The sequence below is a fragment of the Aspergillus foveolatus genome (genome assembly GCF_047715535.1).
Source record: "Aspergillus foveolatus strain CBS 279.81 unplaced genomic scaffold BDW70scaffold_1, whole genome shotgun sequence".
Taxonomy (NCBI): domain Eukaryota; kingdom Fungi; phylum Ascomycota; class Eurotiomycetes; order Eurotiales; family Aspergillaceae; genus Aspergillus; species Aspergillus foveolatus.
The window spans coordinates 1,273,274-1,285,114 of NW_027396065.1; the positions used below are offsets into that span (position 1 = coordinate 1,273,274).

General features: G+C 51.4%; 4 protein-coding genes across 4 annotated transcripts; 3 read left to right on the forward strand and 1 right to left on the reverse strand.

Moving 5' to 3' along the window:
• Window positions 1-5: 5 nt before the first annotated feature.
• On the reverse strand, window positions 6-4,433 carry BDW70DRAFT_126236 (bifunctional urea carboxylase/allophanate hydrolase). Its single transcript, XM_073735056.1, has 8 exons — window positions 4,068-4,433; window positions 3,901-4,020; window positions 3,575-3,848; window positions 2,804-3,524; window positions 1,448-2,751; window positions 1,247-1,400; window positions 360-1,193; window positions 6-296 (listed from the first exon to the last, which is right to left on the reverse strand). Exons 1-8 carry the CDS (start codon window positions 4,136-4,138, stop codon window positions 61-63), a joined length of 3,714 nt encoding a protein of 1,237 aa, XP_073601374.1. The 5' UTR covers window positions 4,139-4,433; the 3' UTR covers window positions 6-60.
• Window positions 4,434-4,548: 115 nt separating this feature from the next.
• BDW70DRAFT_146595 (LamB/YcsF family protein) lies at window positions 4,549-5,397 on the forward strand (the record flags this gene model as incomplete). The annotated part of the gene is made up of 2 exons (XM_073738599.1): window positions 4,549-4,599; window positions 4,687-5,397. The coding sequence occupies 2 exons, from the start codon at window positions 4,549-4,551 to the stop codon at window positions 5,395-5,397; spliced, it is 762 nt and encodes a 253-aa protein (XP_073601375.1).
• Window positions 5,398-6,559: 1,162 nt separating this feature from the next.
• BDW70DRAFT_5607 (putative homeobox and C2H2 transcription factor) lies at window positions 6,560-9,385 on the forward strand. The gene has a single exon (XM_073744288.1). It carries the CDS (start codon window positions 6,719-6,721, stop codon window positions 9,236-9,238), a length of 2,520 nt encoding a protein of 839 aa, XP_073601376.1. The 5' UTR covers window positions 6,560-6,718; the 3' UTR covers window positions 9,239-9,385.
• A 565-nt stretch (window positions 9,386-9,950) lies between these two features.
• BDW70DRAFT_155232 (uncharacterized protein) lies at window positions 9,951-11,005 on the forward strand (the record flags this gene model as incomplete). The annotated part of the gene is made up of 2 exons (XM_073740007.1): window positions 9,951-10,311; window positions 10,368-11,005. The coding sequence occupies 2 exons, from the start codon at window positions 9,951-9,953 to the stop codon at window positions 11,003-11,005; spliced, it is 999 nt and encodes a 332-aa protein (XP_073601377.1).
• Between the last annotated feature and the right edge of the window lie 836 nt (window positions 11,006-11,841).

An 11,841-nucleotide genomic window follows, 5' to 3' on the forward strand; every position in this document is an offset into this window, starting at 1 on the left:
AAATTCGTAATAATAATACATCCCATAATCTCCAAGGACATGGTACTGCAAACCCTAAGCCTAGCCCCTCCGAACCAGCATCAGAGGCTTTCCAGCCTCAACAGAATCGCCTGGCTGGGCCAGGATCTTCTCAACAACCGCGCCGGCAGCAGCAGACTCCGCCCGCACTGCAATCTCGAGCTTCATTGCTTCCAGGATCACGACGACCTGGTCTTTGTCTAGTTTGTCGCCTTCTTTCACTTCAACTTTCCAGACATTCGCGTTCAGGGGCGCTTCGATTACGGTGATTTCGGGGTCTATTCACATGTTAGTACAAGAAACTCTCTGAAGTAATATGGAACACAGAATGGAAGACAAACCTTTCAACATCTCCTCAACTGTATCCATCGAGACTCCCCGTTCAGCCTTCTCCTTGGCCCACCGTTCAAGTAATTCCTTCTCCAGCAAATTCATCTCAGCCTGCGCCTTCTGCTGCCGCGCGCGAATTGCCTTAACCTCCTCCTTGGTCTCCTCAAGAAGCCGGTTATGCTCGGCCATATCAAACTCAACCATCTCCCACTCATATTCATACCTTCCGCTCTGGAACAACGCAAGCTGTCTTTCATACTCCTCCTCGGTGACTTTGTAAAACGTGATCTGATCGAAGTCCTCAAAAAGCCAGGGTTTCTCTGGCGCATAGCCCTGTTTCGTGCCGAGAATGTCGACGCCGGGGATGGTCATTCCATTCATTTGATACCCACCTGGCGAGTCAACGGTGTAGATGGCCAGGCAGCTGCCGCCCCACGAGACTTGTCCGGCTGGTGTGAAGACGCGGGAGGGGTTCATCTTGGGGCAGTTCATGCGCTGGCGCGGGTCGACGGGAAGAGCGATTGGAAGGGCTGTGAAGAAGCCGACGGTGATGACCATGAAACTGGCGGTAAGGTAGATATTCTCAAGCTCGGCACGTGTGAAGGCGTTGTTGCGCGCGACAAAATCGATGTTGTCTGGGAGATAGGAGGCGTAGGGGCGTTGGGTCTCCATGTATCGTTTGATTGCGTCGGTCTGTCGCTTGCTTTCAAAGGTTAGTGGAAGTTTGAAGCGGCGGCTGGGCATCTTTGCACGGCTGAGGTCGCCGAGTTGAGTCTCGATAGTGCAGAGGTAGTCGATTAGCTTTTGTTGGGGTATCTTGGTGCCGTCGTAGTAGATCATTAGGGCTTTGGGAGATCTTGGTTAGTTAGGCAGACTAACTAGCATCAGGAGATCTTACAATTTCCACAGCCGACCAAGTTTATCAAGCCGTTTGATAATGAGATATCGCCTGCTGTCTCGCTGAGCACTTTTTTCAGCGCGGTGACTCTGTAGCGGTGGTTTAGATCAAAGGCGCCAACGCCGTAGTCAATCAGAAGGTAATCGTCACCGGCCTAAGAAGCGGTTAGATCGGCAACTGATTAGGAATGTCCTTTATTACCTGTCGGTAGGAAACAAGCGGCTGGTTCCCTTTTTCTGGGATCTGATGCACAATGCCAGAGACCCGTGTTGACGAGGCCATGGCTGGAGGCAAAGAGGAGGCTAGAGGGGTTATGGTACCGAAGTCTCCCCCCTTCTGACAGCATTGCGCGACGTCAGATATAAACCTCTCCAGCTCATTGCGCGCCAGAAGAGCGTTTTTCAAAGACGTAGCTCTGAATTTCAACTTGTCTCCAGCCTTGACCTGTCCTAGTTTCCACAGGTCTGCTTTGACAATTGTATGACTGCTAACAAACCCACCAAGATCTGGTGCATCTTGCGGGAAAATCACCGGGTCGTCACCTGTCCAGTTGATTGATCCAATGGCGTATCCACACTCAATTAGGTTAGAAGGATGTGCACCGCCCTCTCCTCCATCCGGCCGAGCCCAGGTGGGCTTAGGACCAAGCAGACGAATCCCACCTCTCGCAGCGTTGTGCGAAATAGTCCATTCTGCGTTGTAGAGCATGTCTATACTCTCGGGCGCAAGATACCCTTCATCATACGGTCCCGGCATCGACATGAGTTCCCAGCTGTCAGGATACTGCGGGATAAGATGCTTTGGTAAACTTAAATCATTACCCGACTCAGGGATCTGGGCGGAGATAGTTAGATAATCTCCAGATGTAAGCTGTCGACCCTGGTAACCTCCGACACCGACCATGGGCGCAGTCGCTTTGGAGCCAAACCACTCAGCTATATTGGGGAATCCACCGTAAACGGCAAGGTAAGCCCTGCAACCGCTACCCGTGGTCTTCCCTATCTTCAAGCGTTGGCCTCCCGATACCTTTACCCTAGACCACATGGGTACAGGAGCTTCATCCAATTTGGCATCAATCGGTGCACCGCAAAGTGAGATTACCGCTGGTCCAAGGAAACGTAGCTCTGGCCCGCTCAGCGTGATCTCTAAGCCCTCAAGACCGACTGGGTTGCCCACCAGAGCATTCGCAAGGCGGAACGCAACAGAATCCATTGGCCCGGAGTGGCAGAAGCCTCTGCCTACTGTTGGACGGCCGGGCCAGTCTTGAATCAGCGTATAAGCGCCACCGGAGATGACATCGATAGCAGCTAGATTGTATTGGAAATTATTCAAGAACTTAGTCAAGGTGTTTCCAGCGTTAAAGTCCTTGTTAGCAACGATTTCAGCCAGGAACCCGAGGTTAGATGGAGGGCCACAGATCCGTGACCCAGTTAGGATGTCTTTCAGTCCCTCTATCGCCTTTTGCCTGCTCGATGCATGATACATGACCTTTGCAAGAAGAGGATCTATTCCTTGTCAGGATTCTCTTGCCGGTACAGAATTTGCACAAAGTCTTACCATAGTTCGCGGACACTTTGATTCCCCTGTACACCCACGTATCGATTCTTGAGCCTGGGGTTTCCTTCCATTCCACGTCCTGGAGTATCCCGGGGCAAGGAGCAAAGTCCCTGACTGGGTTCTCCGCATACACTCGAGCCTCAATGGCAAACCCATTTGGAGCGCCTACCGGAATGCTCGAGAGGAACTCTGCTTCGAGACCTTTTCTGCCTGACAACTGGGCATCCGCTTGTCGAAGCATGAGTTCCACCAAATCAACACCGTAGCACAGCTCGGTAATGCCATGCTCAACTTGAAGACGTGTGTTCATCTCCAAGAAGAAAAATTTCCCCGATGCGTCATCCACGAGATATTCAACTGTTCCAGCGGAGCCATAGTCAATTGATTCAGCGAGGCGGACAGCGGCGTCGCACAAGCCTTTCCTGAGGTCCGGATTCCTAGTCACAAAGGGGCTTGGACATTCTTCAATCACTTTCTGGTGTCTCCTTTGGATAGAGCACTCTCTTTCCCCAATGGAAATAGCTTTACCGTGTCCATTTCCAAAAACTTGGACCTCAATGTGATGGCTAGACGGATAATAACGCTCGACGAAGAGTCCAGCGTTCTTGAAGAGAGCTTCACCCCTCGATTGTACAGTCTGAAACGATTCCCGTACTTCCTTCTCGGTGTTGCAGGTAAGTAATCCCATTCCGCCACCGCCAGCGGTGGCCTTGAGCATGACCTGATGACTGTGAGCTCAGTGTTATACTAGGCAGAAGGTGGGGAGTGTACAGGAAATCCGAGACTTTGAGCGATGTTCACAGCTTCGTCTTCACTTGTAACCAACCCTTGCGAACCGGGAACAATAGGTACGCCGGCTTTTGTCGCTAGTTCTCGCGCTGTGTGCTTAAGCCCGAATGCCTCAATGCTTTCTGGGGATGGACCAACGAAGGCCAAACCGGCGTTGGCGACGTCTCTGGCGAAATTTGAGTTCTCGGAGAGGAAGCCATAACCTGGGATGATAGCGTCTGCTCCCTTTCGCTTCGCAATATCAATAATTTCATCCCTAAACCAAGGTTAGGAATCTCGTCAAGGAGGAAAAGAAAAGACCAACTGACCCATCAATATATGCTTTGGACGGTGGCCCAGAGAGAAGAATTGCTTCGTCTGCTAGATGAACATGGGTTGATGCGGCATCTGGCTCGGTATAAACGGCAATAGTCCGAATGTTAAGCTTCCTTGAAGAGAATCAGCTATACGTTCTCGAGACGAAGCTTGTTCCTACTTTGCAGTCTTCAGCACTCGCACAGCGATCTCGCCCCGATTGGCGATGAGAAGTGTCTTTAAGGTCTCCATGATTTTTCAGTAATAGGTTGCAGTCCGGCACTGATATTTGCCGGTTATAAGTAGCCATCCTCCCTGGGCCCCTTATCTCGAGAACCCCTCATTCCCTCGCTGCATTGCGGGGAAGAACCAATTCCATGATACTGGAAATCGGCTTCTGATAAAAGTTCCAGGGACTCGGCATTGCTATGATTGCACGATGACGCCGAAGACTTTGGCGCTTCGGCTTGACGGAGAGGATCGGCACAAAACGATAGGGACAACCTCCCCGAGGCCCCCACCCTGCCCCAACTACTGAAGAATTCCCCATATCTCACGTCCAACGTTCGGAAACGAGCTCGAGCACTGCGTATAAGTACCGAGCCAGGCTCCCGGGATTTGAGCGACACGCTAGAAGTGGTCGGCGAAGCTCCATAATCATTATGGCTCCAATCAAGAAAAGAGCTCTAATCAACTGCGACATGGGAGAAGCGGTATGTCTTCATTTCGTTTTTGTAGCTGTCTTTCGCAGCTGATAGGGTATCACCATCGAGCAGAAGCTAATCCGATCAATCGATTAGTACGGGAACTGGACTTGTGGGCCGGATCTAGAGCTTCTCCCGTTGATTGACATCGCCAACATCGCGTGTGGTTTCCACGCTGGCGATCCTTTGATCATGATGGAAACAGTACGGAACTGTAAAGCCCACAATATTCTGGTGGGTGCCCATCCCGGCTTACCGGACATCCAAGGGTTCGGACGGCGCGAAATGAAGCTATCCCCGGAAGAGCTTACTGCGATCACTATCTACCAAGTGGGAGCTCTCCAGGGCTTCTTGGATCGCGAAGGGGTGCGTCTGAACCATGTTAAGCCTCATGGTGTCCTTTATGGAATGATGTGCAGGGATTATGAGGTGGCAAAGGCCGTCATGCTGGGGATTCCTAAGGGGATCCCCGTGTTCGGATTACCAGGGACGAACATGGAAAAGGCTGCCAATGATCTGGGAATTGAATTCCGAGCTGAGTTCTATGGTGATGTCAAGTACGACTCTAATGGAATGCTTGTCATTGACCGCAAGAAGAAGCCATGGGACCCTGCGGATGTGGAGAAGCATGTCCGGCAACAGCTTGAGGATCAGTCTGTCACGAGCGTTGATGGAGTTGTCGTGCCGCTGCCGATTAAAGATTATGATGTGTCCATTTGTTGTCATTCCGATTCGCCTGGCTGTCTTGAAATCATCAAGACAACGAAGAAAGTCGTGGACGAATTCAATAAGAAGTATGGATATTGAGCGATTGCGTACATTTCACCCAATTCAAAAGGCATTTAAATCTAATTCAGCCGGCCTGCCCTTGCTTCGTCCAGTATTATCATCCGTAACATGTGCAACGTCTCCGGGTCCCATTGGAAAATTGATGATTACCAAGGATGGATATTTCTTCAGGCTGGCTTCTGCCAGGGACCTGAAGGATGTGAATTCATTTGCTCCTCATATTCCTGCGCCAGATCTCAGGTAATTGACAACTGCTGACAGGTCCGTATGCTTCAAGTGGATTGCATTTCGAAGGTGCAAATTGTACACGAAATCTCCTAGAAAAGCGTCGTTCTCGTCATCTGTATGCGGGTGGTAAGCAGACTGCCCACATGGACAGCATACCCTCTAGCGCTGAGGTAATATCTCAGGTCCTCGCGCGGCAAGGCCGATCATGGGGGCATTTCCAGATCGTGAACCAAATGGAAGGAAAATCCAGCCTGCTCCGTAGCGGGGGCTTGAGGGCTTACCAACCTCGTATCCAGTGCGCTTGGACGACTTAACAGTGCTGCTGGAGGCTCAAAGCGTCCAAGTGACCATTAAATCATCATCATCATCATCGGGCCCATCACCAGTTCGTAATGAACGGGTGCAATGACGAGTATTTATATGGTAATTGCGACGAAGGCTTATGTCCGGACAAGAAAGTTGGCTTGATAATGCGAGATAGGCCGGGGAAGGAAGAGTCACACTCCGATATCGTTTGGGATGAATCATCGGGCTGAGCTACTAACCGAGTTTGGTCAAGCGTTGTCAAAGGAAGGGCGCGCAGTCTTTTAGTCCCCCCCCTTCCGCTCCACCAACGAGCCTCTATCAGGTCTATCCATGGGTCTAGTTCCAGCAGGGTGTTTCCTCCGTTTTCTGATGGGCTGAGCGCTCGAGCCTGGTCCATAGAGAGCCCAAGATGAAAGCCACCTGTCGGTCAAAACCGCAGGAAGCCGCGCGTGAGTGACCCTGGGACTCCGCCGCTATGCACTGGCGTGTCGTGCGACGGAATAGGCGGACGGAAGAACTGATTTCTGCCTTGAATCTAGGAGAAGTTGGTAGAAGTAAACGCTAGCGGGGTCCGGCATGCTTTTCATACCCCAGACGAAAAACATGGGCTTTTTGATATCTCCACCCCTCCCTCAGCTCATCCTCATCCTTCGAGTCCCTCCATCTATCTACATTCTCTTATCCTCGTTCTTCTGGCCGTCTTCGCCGTTTGCTCAGCATATTGTCTTGCAGGTCAAGTTCACGCCGTCATTGCGGCCCTCGTGGTAGATACGAAGTTCGGCTTCATCCCGCGAAGACCTAGAAAATGGAGTTCTTCGACTTTAATGAGGCAGCTTCCGGCTCCCACGTGCCGGACGACGATGTCGCCTCTGATCACATTGAAATGGACGAGAACGATGCCGTGGAAACATATCAGTCTCTTTTGCAGGATCGGTCGGAGTTTCCCGACTTCCTACCAGGCCAAAGCGTTTCTGAGGAAGTCATGGCTGAAACTCCCGATCCGGAAGGCATCTACCCCATGGGCCGTGCCAAAGAACCATGCGACTTTTGCAGGAACATGGGGCTGGACTGCTTTATCGCCAAACGAGGCGTGATGCAGAAGAGTGGCTGCACTTGCTGTATTTCGCTGTATCGCGAATGCAGTTTCACCCAAACAATGCCTCAGGGCAGATTCGCCGGCGTGGACACATTGCATCCTATCTCCGAGAACATTTATATCCCCACAGGAGGGCTGACCGGCAAGAAGGCGCTCAAGTCTTTTTCCGGCATTGCAGAGGATGTTGACGCTCGTGCGAGGAAAAGCAGCTCTCGTCTCTCTCGAGAGGCGGTTCGGATTCTTAAGGCTTGGCTCAATGACCATAGTGACCATCCATATCCGACCGAAGAGGAGAAAGAGGAATTGAAACTACGTACAGGATTAAAACGAACTCAAATCACTAATTGGCTCGCCAATGCCAGGCGGCGTGGGAAGATTCGACCTTCGCCTCGAAGCAGCTCTCCTGTCGCGGGCGCAATTGAGATCCCCAGGCAACCGGCCATTGACCACACGCTCATGACACCTTTGGAACGTTGGAAATACTCGCCCCCGGAAAATGAACCTGCTGCCCTCTCCAACATTCTTAGGGCTTTAGAGGACACACCCTTGGAAATACGTCAGGGGTCTCAGTCAGGTCACGTGCGCTCACATTCTCGGAGGACTGGGTCTAGCAATGACTCAAGCCATGCCAACTCGAATGTCTTCGACGCATCTTCCCTTGTTAGCAGCCATGACGCCAGTCAATCAGCTAGCCATAGTTCCGTATCTGACCTCTCTTTTGCCTCTGCCTTTTCCCACCGCTCCTCCCTCGGGTCGTTTGGCTCAATGGAGCGCAAAGAACGACGTCGCCGGCGCAAGCCCTCTTTACCTGCAAACACTTTCAATCAGCAGAAAGCTAAAGGCGCACGCATCTACCAATGCACTTTCTGTGCCGACTCTTTCCAGACCAAGTATGACTGGCAGCGTCATGAGAAGTCCCTGCACTTGGCCCTCGAGAAATGGACATGCGCACCACATGGAGGTGTAGCGTTCATCAATGGTGCCAATCGTTGTGTATTCTGCATGGCTGTTGATCCAGATAACAATCATCTTGAGTCGCATAACTATAGCACCTGTGCTGAGAAGAGCTCGGCAGAACGAACCTTTTACCGGAAGGACCATCTCAACCAACACCTCCGGTTGATGCATAACGTGCGGTTTCACCCGTCTATGGATCAATGGCGAAGCCATACGACGGAGATTATATCTCGATGTGGTTTCTGTGGAATCACCCTGACGACGTGGAAAGGTCGAGCCGATCACCTTGCTACCCACTTTAAGAACGGTGCGGACATGGTTCAGTGGAAGGGTGACTGGGGTTTCGAACCCGTCGTGCAGGACCTCGTCGAAAATGCCATGCCTCCGTATCTTATCGGTCACGAACGCAACACGCTTGACCCATACAAACCCTCAGCGCACAAGGCTGCGCCTGGTCTCGCCGTCCCCATGGACGCCAATTGTTATGAACGTCTCAGGATGGAGCTTAACGCTTATATCCAAGAAAGTGTAGCGAAAGGTATCGTGCCGACCGATCAAATGCTCCAAGATCATGGACGGCGAGTTATCTATGGGACCGATGACCCGTGGAACCAGACCTGTGCCGATAACCCTGTATGGTTGAGTGTTCTCAAGCGTGATGCTGGACTTGAACCGGCGCCGGGGTCAGAACATATCCGATTCTCCAATCTCGGCATGCAGCCACCGTATGCGTCTCAAGAAGGACTCCGGCGGCCACCAGCTTGCACTCGTCAGCCGTATGGCTCGGGTTATCCCACCTCCGGTTTCCAGAGCCCAGCAATTCCCGGGATAGGCCGATCCTCTGCTGCACCAAGCATACCCGGAAGTTCCGCTGGAAGCTTTTCGGGCAGTGCTGGGATGTTTACAGCACCCGGACCCTCTGGGTTATCGTTGGATTGGGGCAGTAATGCGTCGGCCGGAGTTTCGTCTTTTTCAACACCGCTGAGCACGTCTGCTGATCCATTTGTGCAGATGGGCTTCGATCCGGAGTTCCTTCAACAGCTGAATCATCGTTATGAGGAGGAGGTGCCGTTGGAAAGCTTACAAGGGCTGAGCTTCGGAGTTGACGATGGAGGCGGCTTTGATTCTATCGAGCCAGTGGGCACGCCGGCTGTGACCAGTAGTGCAACCGCTCCGATACCGATCCCTGCCTCGAAGCAACCCGATATTCGATTGCCTGATGCTGTTCCTCCAGATCTTCACTTCGAGAGCACGGGTAGAACCGGAATGTGAGTAGGATGTCTCGTGCACTGTCGAGCTGTGCTGGTCACGAGTAAAAGTTTCAACCTGTAGATATATGATGAATTTCGGGTATATTCGATAGTGTTTCTTTTCGTTTTCTTTTGATGAGAATCTGAATGGGTGGTTCTATTGATAGGATAATAAGTTTTTAAATGCACCTGGCACTGATACCTTGGCTCTGATTTATAATGAGGTGGAGTGATGAGCGAAGGGCGTGAAAGTACAACCTCCAAGAGTTTCCGATTGGCCGCACTGATGCTAAAGGGCGCAGTTGACATTTCTTTCTTTGGTTGAGGCTCGACGGTGATCAACGTTTAGATTGATCTTCCTCAATCATGATGAGATTTTTTTTCATCCCGACGGTATTCCGAGGCCATCCACTCCAAGCCTTTAGAATGTGCATGCAGTCGAGACTCGACGCATGTGAAATGCAGCCAAGTCCGATTCGCAACCCCCAACGTTTATCGCCACTCAAACTAGATTCTTCAACGTCTTCCTATCTTTTTAAATGAAACTTCTTATAATCAGACTCTATTAATCTCAGGCGCCATAGCGGGGTGAATCCTACCCCTCTTCCGAAGAATGACACTCTTATCAATACCATCCCCTCTTCACTGCTGAGACTTACCTCCAACAAGGGCATCTGTCTCTCTTGGCCTCACACGCTCATTCAATAGAGATTTCTGCGCCCAGGCTCGAAGCCATGGCTGAAGTCTCCATGGGTGACACCTCAGGGTGCCCGCCGACTTTTTCACTCTTCCCGCCGTTCATCCCAACCGTCATCAAGCAGTGTCTGACAGCTTCGCGGTACGCGATCGTCAAAGCCGAGTCTACGAATTCGCCTTCAGCTTCTCGAGCAAGCACTATCTCTTTTGGCACAAATCCAGGAACAGGCGATAGCACCCCACGCCCTTCATCGTCGGGGAGCGCGAGCACAGCGCGGAACATCGAGGATTCATTTAGCGATGAGGACCTTGGAAATATCAACAGAGACGTCCTGGCGCTAGGTGCGCCAGGGAGTTGCGAGGTCGGCTCAGGAGTGCAGTGGAATAGAGTAGATGTTGGTATGCACCACCCAACTCCATTTCGAATACACAGATCACTAAACGCACGTATACAGGACTCTACCTCCTCCGCCAAGCAGGCTACGAAGCCCAAAAACCCACCTGCGAAAGCCACCACGTTCGCTCCCTTTACATAGACTCCATGGCCTACTTCCTTTCTGCCCTCCCCGAAGACCTTAGCAGCGAAGAAACCCTGACGGTCCGACGCATGCTCCCAGAGAAACTAAAGCCGGCGTTCACGCCAAGCGCCGGCCTCGAACTCTCCGATAGCACACCGCATTCGCATGCCATTCCAGCTGGTACTTATCCGGCGCAGCGCTCTTACCTCCATCGTCTCCTGGCTGCAAGTATAATATACTTTTGCATTCTCCTGCAATACCTCATGCCATACATCAAAGATGTGCTGATCCAATTGTACCGGTATGACCGGGCTCATCGGGTAACGGAGCGTGTTACGGCGGCGACATTGTACGTTGTTGAGAAGGTTGGAAGGGGAAGTGTGAATCTGGGAACGTCAGTCTTGAATATGTATAATGGGAAACCGGGTAGTGCGGTTTCAGGCGCGGCAGAATGGTGGATTGAGGGGGTTGCCGGGGGGATTTATGAAGGGGTTGGGGAGGGGATGGCAATTCTCGGAATTGGGGTTGGTCCTGTGGGAGGTGGTAAAGGGGCTGGGAATGGTGCTGGGATTTAGAGGTAGAGAAGTGTTGGGTTATATAGATGGTGTTGGCGTTATATATATGGAATGCGTGCTAAATATCGTAGTAGTATACTTACAAACCGAATTTGTTAAAGTCCATACTCCATAATCTAGTGTAAATGGTCTTCATGCACCAAGGGTTAGATGTCCCCTTCGCCAATATATGTTCCATCCATTTTGGATCGTATCATGCACCAAATTACCTTGTCATTCTACCAGGAAATATATCAGTGTCTAAGCAAAGATACCATCGCAATCACTTCTCGGCTGGGCCGAAGCTCTAATAGCTGGAAGTCCGTTTTCTCACAATACTCCTCAAAGAAGTGATCCAGAATATTGCAAACTCCCATCAGCAATTAGCACATCCATAGCCCGTCCGGCAGAGTTAGGGCTAGGCAGTAGCATTCTCCTAGCTGCTCAAGCCTCACCTCCGTCCCCCGTCACGGACAGTCTCGACGGCTCTGGATGCGATTCGGGGATTTTGCTGAGATTGGGGCAGGTTCCTGTTAGAGGGAAAGGTTAGGCATTTGCCGCAGAGCCACCCCGTATGATAGAGGCTGTCAGGAAGGCCCCTCTCGAGATTAGAAGAGCTGGATTTTGCGAAAATGAGAACACTCATGCGTCCCTTTGACGTCGGTGATAACGATCCCTTAAAACATAGTCCAGAAAAGCGCTCCGTTGAATACTGAACGGCACAAGCTAGGGGCAAAATGTCCAGGTGGTACAGAGTGCGAGGTCTACTCGAAGATCAAGGCAGGAGTGAGGCCATGATACCAAGCTCACAGTTTTTTAGGGTATGGTAGACTTTCTGCACTTGAGCAGCGGCTGTC

Coding starts and splice junctions, on each gene's coding strand:
- BDW70DRAFT_126236 (XM_073735056.1), bottom strand. CDS start 4,138: ATGGAGACCTTAAAGACACTTCTCATCGCCAATCGGGGCGAGATCGCT. Junction 3,525..3,574: donor CTCAAAGTCTCGGATTTCCT/GTACACTCCCCA, acceptor CACAGTCATCAG/GTCATGCTCAAGGCCACCGC. Junction 297..359: donor AGTTGAGGAGATGTTGAAAG/GTTTGTCTTCCA, acceptor ACATGTGAATAG/ACCCCGAAATCACCGTAATC.
- BDW70DRAFT_5607 (XM_073744288.1), top strand. CDS start 6,719: ATGGAGTTCTTCGACTTTAATGAGGCAGCTTCCGGCTCCCACGTGCCG.